The following is a 6,393-nucleotide window of genomic DNA, read 5'->3' on the forward strand; positions in this document are numbered from 1 at the left end:
TGTTGTTGGTAGTGTTGGTGGTGGTGTTATTGGTAGTGTTGTTGGTGGTGTTGGTGATGGTGTTGTTGGTGTTTTTGTTGTTGGTGGTGTTATTGGTAGTGTTGTTGGTGGTGTTGGTAGTGTTGGTGATGGTGTTGTTGGTGTTTTTGTTGGTGGTGGTGTTGTTGGTGCTGTTGCTGTTGGTAGTGTTGTTGTTGTTGGTTTCTTTGGTTTGAAGTACAAACCGGATTCCAAAAAAGTTGGGACACTAAACAAATTGTGAATAAAAACTGAATGCAACGATGTGGAGATGGCAAATGTCAATATTTTATTCGTAATATAACATAGATGACAGATCAAAAGTTTCATAAGAGTAAATCTAACATTTTAAAGGAAAAATATGTTGATTCAAAATTTTACAGTGTCAACAAATCCCCAAAAAGTTGGGACAAGTAGCAATAAGTGGCTGGAAAAAGGAAATTGAGCATATAACGAACAGCTGGAAGACCAATTAACACTAATTAGGTCAATTGACACCATGATTGGTATAAAAAGAGCTTCTCAGAGTGTCAGTGTCTCTCAGAAGCCAAGATGGTAAGAGGATCACCAATTCCACCATTGTTGCGCAGAAAGATAGTGCAGCAATACCAGAATGGTGTTACCCAGCGTAAAATAGCAAAGACTTTTAAGTTATCATCATCACCCGTGCATAACATCATCAAAAGATTCAGAGAATCTGGAACAATCGCTGTGCGTAAGGGTGCATCCATCCATCCATTATCTTTACCCGCTTATTCCATTTTGGGTCACGGGGGTCGCTGGTGCCCATGTCCAGCAATCACTGTGCGAGGGGCGGGGTACACCCTGGACAGGTCGCAAGTCCATCATAGGGACACATAGAGACAAACGAGACAAACAACCATTCACTCGCTCACTCACACCTAGGGACAATTTAGAGTTACCAATCAGCCTAACATGCATGTTTTTGGTCTGTGGGAGGAAACCGGAGTACCTGGAGAAAACCCACGCATGCACGGAGAGAACATGCAAACTCCACCCAGAAAGGCCCCCGGACCAGGGTTTGAACCAGGGACCTGCTCGCTGAGAGGCAGCAGCTCTACCAGTTGCGCCACCGTGCTGCCCTGTGCGTAAGGGTCAAGGCCGTAAAACTCTACTGGATGCTCATGATCTCCGGGCCCTTAAACGTCACTGCACCTCAAACAGGAATGCCGCTGTCAAGGAAATAACAGAATGGGCTCAGGAATACTTCCAGAAAGCATCGTCAGTGAACACAATCCACCGTACCATCCGCTGTTGCCAGCTGAAACTCTACAGTGCAAAGAGGAAGCCATTTCTAAGCAAGCTCCACAAGCTCAGACGTTTGCACTGGGCCAGGGGTCATTTAAAATGGAGTGTGGCAAAATGGAAGACTGTTCTGTGGTCAGATGAGTCACGATTTGAAGTTCTTTATGGAACACTGGGACGCCATGTCATCCGGACCAGAGAGGACAAGGATAGCCCAAGTTGTTATCAACGCTCCGTTCAGAAGCCTGCATCACTGATGGTATGGGGTTGCATGAGCGCTTGTGGCATGGGCAGCTTGCATGTCTGGAAAGGCACCATTAATGCAGAGAACTATGTTCAGGTTCTAGAACAACATATGCTCCCATCTAGACGTCATCTCTTTCAGGGAAGACCCTGCATTTTTCAACACGATAATGCCAGACCACATTCTGCAGCAATCACAACATCATGGCTACGTAGGAGAAGGATCCGGGTACTGAAATGGCCAGCCTGCAGTCCAGATCTTTCACCTATAGAGAACATTTGGCGCATCATGAAGAGGAAGGTGCGACAAAGAAGGCCCAAGACGATTGAACAGTTAGAGACCTGTATTAGACATGAATGGGAGAGCATTCCTATTTCTAAACTGGAGAAACTGGTCTCCTCTGTCCCCAGACGTCTGTTGAGTGTTGGAAGAAGAAGGGGGGATGCCACACAGTGGGAAAAATGGACTTGTCCCAACTTTTTTGGGATTTGTTGACAACATGAAATTTGGAAACAACAGATTTTTCCCTTAAAATGATACATTCTCTCAGTTTAAACTTTTGATCTGTGATTTGTGTTCTATTCTGAATAAAATATTAGATGTTGGCACCTCCACATCATTGCATTCAGTTTTTATTCACAATTTGTTTAGTGTCCCAACTTTTTTGGAATCCGGTTTGTAGAAAAGCAGGACATTTTCAGATTGATGTGGACTACCTTGAAGATGGCTTCAGTCTCTTCTGGACTCTGGGTGGTCCTGCTCCACTGGAGCTGTAGCCTCCACAGTGGGAGACTCTCCTGTAAACACAACACATAAACAAACACAAACAAACATGAATAAATAGGTTCTGTAGAAGTTTATGATATGTCTGAAGAGTGCTGTGTGTAAAATGGAAAACAAATTATTTGTCTTGAGACCAAAACAGAAAACAAAAGTCTGAATTGTCCATTCTGTAGGCCTGGGCTCTTCTCTACAAACATGTTTCTTCTTTGGTTTGTTGTCGAGTTGCTGCAGCTGTTTGAGCAGCTAAAGTTCACAGTTTCCTCCTATTTCCATCTTTTATAGACCGACTTTATCCTTAGCAATGCCATCCATCCATCCATCCATCCATCCATTCATCTTCTACTTGTTCCAAAGTCGGGTCGTGGGGCCAGCATCTTGAGTAGGAAGGTCCAGACATCTCTCTCCACAGCCTCTTTCAGCTCTTCTGGGAAGACTCCAAGGTGTTCTCAAGCAAACCGAGAGACATAGTTTCTCCAGCGTGTCCTGGGTCTTCCCCGGGGTCTCCTCCCAGTTGGACATGCCCGAAGCACCTCCCTAAGGAGGCGCCCAGGGAGCATTCTTACCAGATGAACCACCTCAACTGGCTCCTCTTGATGTGGAGGAGCAGCGGTTCTAGTCTGTCTCTCCGGATAACTGAACTTCTCACCCTGTCTCTAAGGGCAGAGTCCAGCTCTGCAGAGGAAACTCATTTCAACCTCCTGTATCCACAATCTCATTCTTTCAGTCTCTACCCAGAGTTCATGACCAGAGGTGAGGGTAGGAACGTAGACTGACCGGTAAACAGAGAGCTTTGCCTTACAACTCAGCTCTCTCTTCACCACAACGGACCGATACAGAGTCCACAATACTGCAGATGCTGCACCAATCCATTCTTCCCTCACTCGAGAACAAAACCCCGAGATACTTGAAATCCTCCACTTGAGGCAGAACCTCACCCTTGATCTGAAGAGAGCAATACACCATTTTCCAGTTGAGGACCATGGCCTCAGATCTGGAGGTGCTGATTCTCATCCCAGCCACTTCACACTCGGCTGCGAACCGCTCCAGTGAGAGCTGAAGATCATGGCACATTGATGCCAACAGGACCACATTATCTGCAAAAATCAGAGATTAATCTTGAGGCCATTGAATCAGACTCCCTCCACCCCATGGCTGCACCGAGAAATTCTGGCCATAAAAGTTATGAACAGAATCGGTGACAATGGGCAGCCCTGGCAGAGTCCAACTCCCACCCTGAAGGGGTCCGACGTACTGCCGGCAATGAGAACAAAACTCTCGCACCGCTTGTATAGGGACTGAACAGCCTGTAACAAATGGCCTCCAATCCCATACTCATGGAGCACCCCCACAGTGTAACCCGAGGAACATGGTCGAATACCTTCTCCAAGTCCACAAAACACAGACTGGGTGGACAAACTCCTGTGACCTTTCGAGGACCCTAGTGAGGGTAAAGAGCTGATCCAGTGTTCCACAGCCAGGAAGGAACCCACATTGTTCCTCCTGGATCTGAGGTTCGATCAACGATCGGACTTGCTTCTCCAGTACCCCTGAATAGACCTGACCAGGGAGGCTGAGGAGAGTGATGCCCCTGTAATTGGAGCACACCATCCGATCCCCTGTTTTGAAGAGGGGACCCACGACCCCAGTCTGCCAGTCCAGTGGCACTGCCCCCGATGTCCACACGATGTTGCAAAGCCGTGTCAACCAAGACAGCCCCACAACATTAGTAGTACATGCTCTATTCAACCACTGCTCAACTGCCTGGCTGACATCAGGGACTGGATGGCTTTAAACTTCTTAAGTTTCAATGAAAAGAAGTCTGAAGTCATGTTGTTCCCTCCCAACGACACGATCACAAACCACTGCATCGACCTCTCCACTCTAACCCTGTCAGAAAAACAAAGAGTCACTAATCTGGGCGTGATAATGGACCCTTCCCTGAAGCTTAACAATCATGTAATCATGTTAACATTGTTAAATCATGCTTCTTCCAGTTGAGGTGGCTGTCTAAACTGAAGCCCATATTGTCCAAAAAGAACCTGGAGACAGTAATACATGCATTCATTACATCTAGGCTTGATTACTGCAATTCACTCCTGTTTGGTATCAGTCAGACCTCCATTGCATGACTACAACTGGTCCAGAATGCAGCAGCCAGATTTTTAACCAGTACAGGCAAAAGAGAGCACATTACACCAGTTTTGGCCTCACTGCACTGGTTACCAGTTCACTTTCGAATCCAGTTCAAAATACTCCTGTATGTCTACAAATCACTGAACAGTGTCGCCCCCCCATCTCTCTGATCTGCTACAACCGTATGTCCCACCACGCTCCCTGAGGTCAGCGGACCAGTTGCTCCTCACAGTTCCAGGAACTCGTCTTAAGCGCAGAGGTGACAGGGCCTTCTCTGAAGCAGGACCAAGACTTTGGAACGAGTTACCTCTGCTTGTCAGATAGGGAAGTGCAGGTTTACAGGATCAGCGGTAGAGCTTGGGTTAAACACAATGACCTCAGTCTTCTGATCATTAAAACGCAAGAAGTTTGCAGCCATCCAAGTCTTGATGTCATCAAGACATTTAGCAAAGAGTGGATGGAGCAGGAACTGTTTGGTTTTAAAGGCAGATAGATCTGAGAATCATTGGCGTAACAGTGAAACGAAATACCATGTTTCCTCAGGATTGACCCCAAAGGGAGCAGATACAATGAGAACAGAAGGGGTCCAAGAATAGAGCCTTGTGGGACCCCACAGGAAAGAGGGACAGAAACAGAAAAATGATTGTCAAAGTTAACACAGAAACTCCTGTCACCCAGATACGAACGGGGTGAATTACGAAAGAAGGGTGAATCTCATCCACTCCCAGAGCCCTGCTGCCTCAGCTTTTTAACTACCTAGGTGACCTCAGCCACAGTTATGGACAGATCAACCCCAAAGTCCCCTGACTCCACTTCCTCCATGGAAGACGTGCTGGTGGGATTGAGAAGGTCTGAAAAGTATTCCTTCCACCTCCTGAAGGCATCACTGGTTGAGGTCAACAGCAGCCCACCTTCACTGAACACAGTGTTAGTAAAGTGCTGCTTCTCCTCCTCAGCCGCCTGATGGTTTGCCAGAATCTCCTTGGAGCCGACCGAGAGTCGACAGACTTTATCCTCAGCAATGCAACATATTTTATGAAAAGATTCAACTGAAATTCAAACTAGTTGTATTATTTTATTCTAAATCCAAACATTCTAATATTATTTTGTGATACAATAAACAAGAGTATTGTTTACTAAGTAAATGCATGATAGTGGTGGTGGGGTCAAAGGTCAGTCTGACTTAAGATGACATGAAACTGCTGCTATGGTTTGTGAAGAACTTTCTCTGAATGATCCAAACCATTTGAAGGTAAGAGCAGTGGACTTCACCAGAACCTCAGGTGCTCTTCAGAAGAAGCAGATCAGACGTGGAGCCATTCTGGAAACATTTTCTGTCCTAAACGTGTGTGGAGTTCCACCATGGGCACCTCTCTGTGAACTGGCAAATTCCCCCAAACTTACTGATTATTTGAATGAATCTGGGAACTCCAGGAGTTACTTCCGTCACATTCGCAGATGACGGAAAGTATGGTGCAGTTTACGCTGCATACCACAGACATTCCTAATAATTCCGGTATATTGTAGAACAGAAACTTTGAAGCCAGTCTGTAAGGAGACGTGCTGTAGAAGAAGAATATGGACCCACTAGAACTCTAGCACTGATCCATGAACACATCAAACCATATTTTAATCAGTATTTAAATACCCTGAGGTTTCCTTGTCTGGAAAATATGAAAGTCCTTCCAGGTTTTCCCTGATTTTCAGAGTCCCTACCTGGGAACACTGCTTGGGGATGGACAGACAGAAAAAGGGTTCTGCAGTTCGGTCAGAGTGAATGGCTGGATACAGTGCCTTATTTAATGCATTACTGTAGATCAAAGACCTCATTTACTGCATTACTGTAGATCAAACGCCTCGTTTACTGCATTACTGTAGATCAAACGCCTCGTTTACTGCATTACTGTGGATCAAACGCCTCGTTTACTGCAGTACTGTGGATCAAACGC

The 6,393-nt window shown here is 46.0% G+C and overlaps 1 protein-coding gene across 1 annotated transcript in view; it reads right to left on the reverse strand.

Annotated features, from left to right (window-relative positions):
- Positions 1 to 2,244: 2,244 nt before the first annotated feature.
- The window catches only part of utp6 (UTP6 small subunit processome component), a gene marked incomplete at its 3' end in the record, with an annotated part of 28,691 nt that continues 24,542 nt past the window's right edge, over positions 2,245 to 6,393 (reverse strand). Inside the window, 1 exon segment of the mRNA XM_037697849.1 lies at positions 2,245 to 2,325. Coding sequence (XP_037553777.1) covers positions 2,245 to 2,325 — 81 coding nt within the window.

Source organism: Nematolebias whitei, chromosome 3, assembly GCF_014905685.2.
Source record: "Nematolebias whitei isolate Nwh7 chromosome 3, NemWhi1, whole genome shotgun sequence".
Taxonomy (NCBI): Eukaryota; Metazoa; Chordata; class Actinopteri; order Cyprinodontiformes; family Rivulidae; genus Nematolebias; species Nematolebias whitei.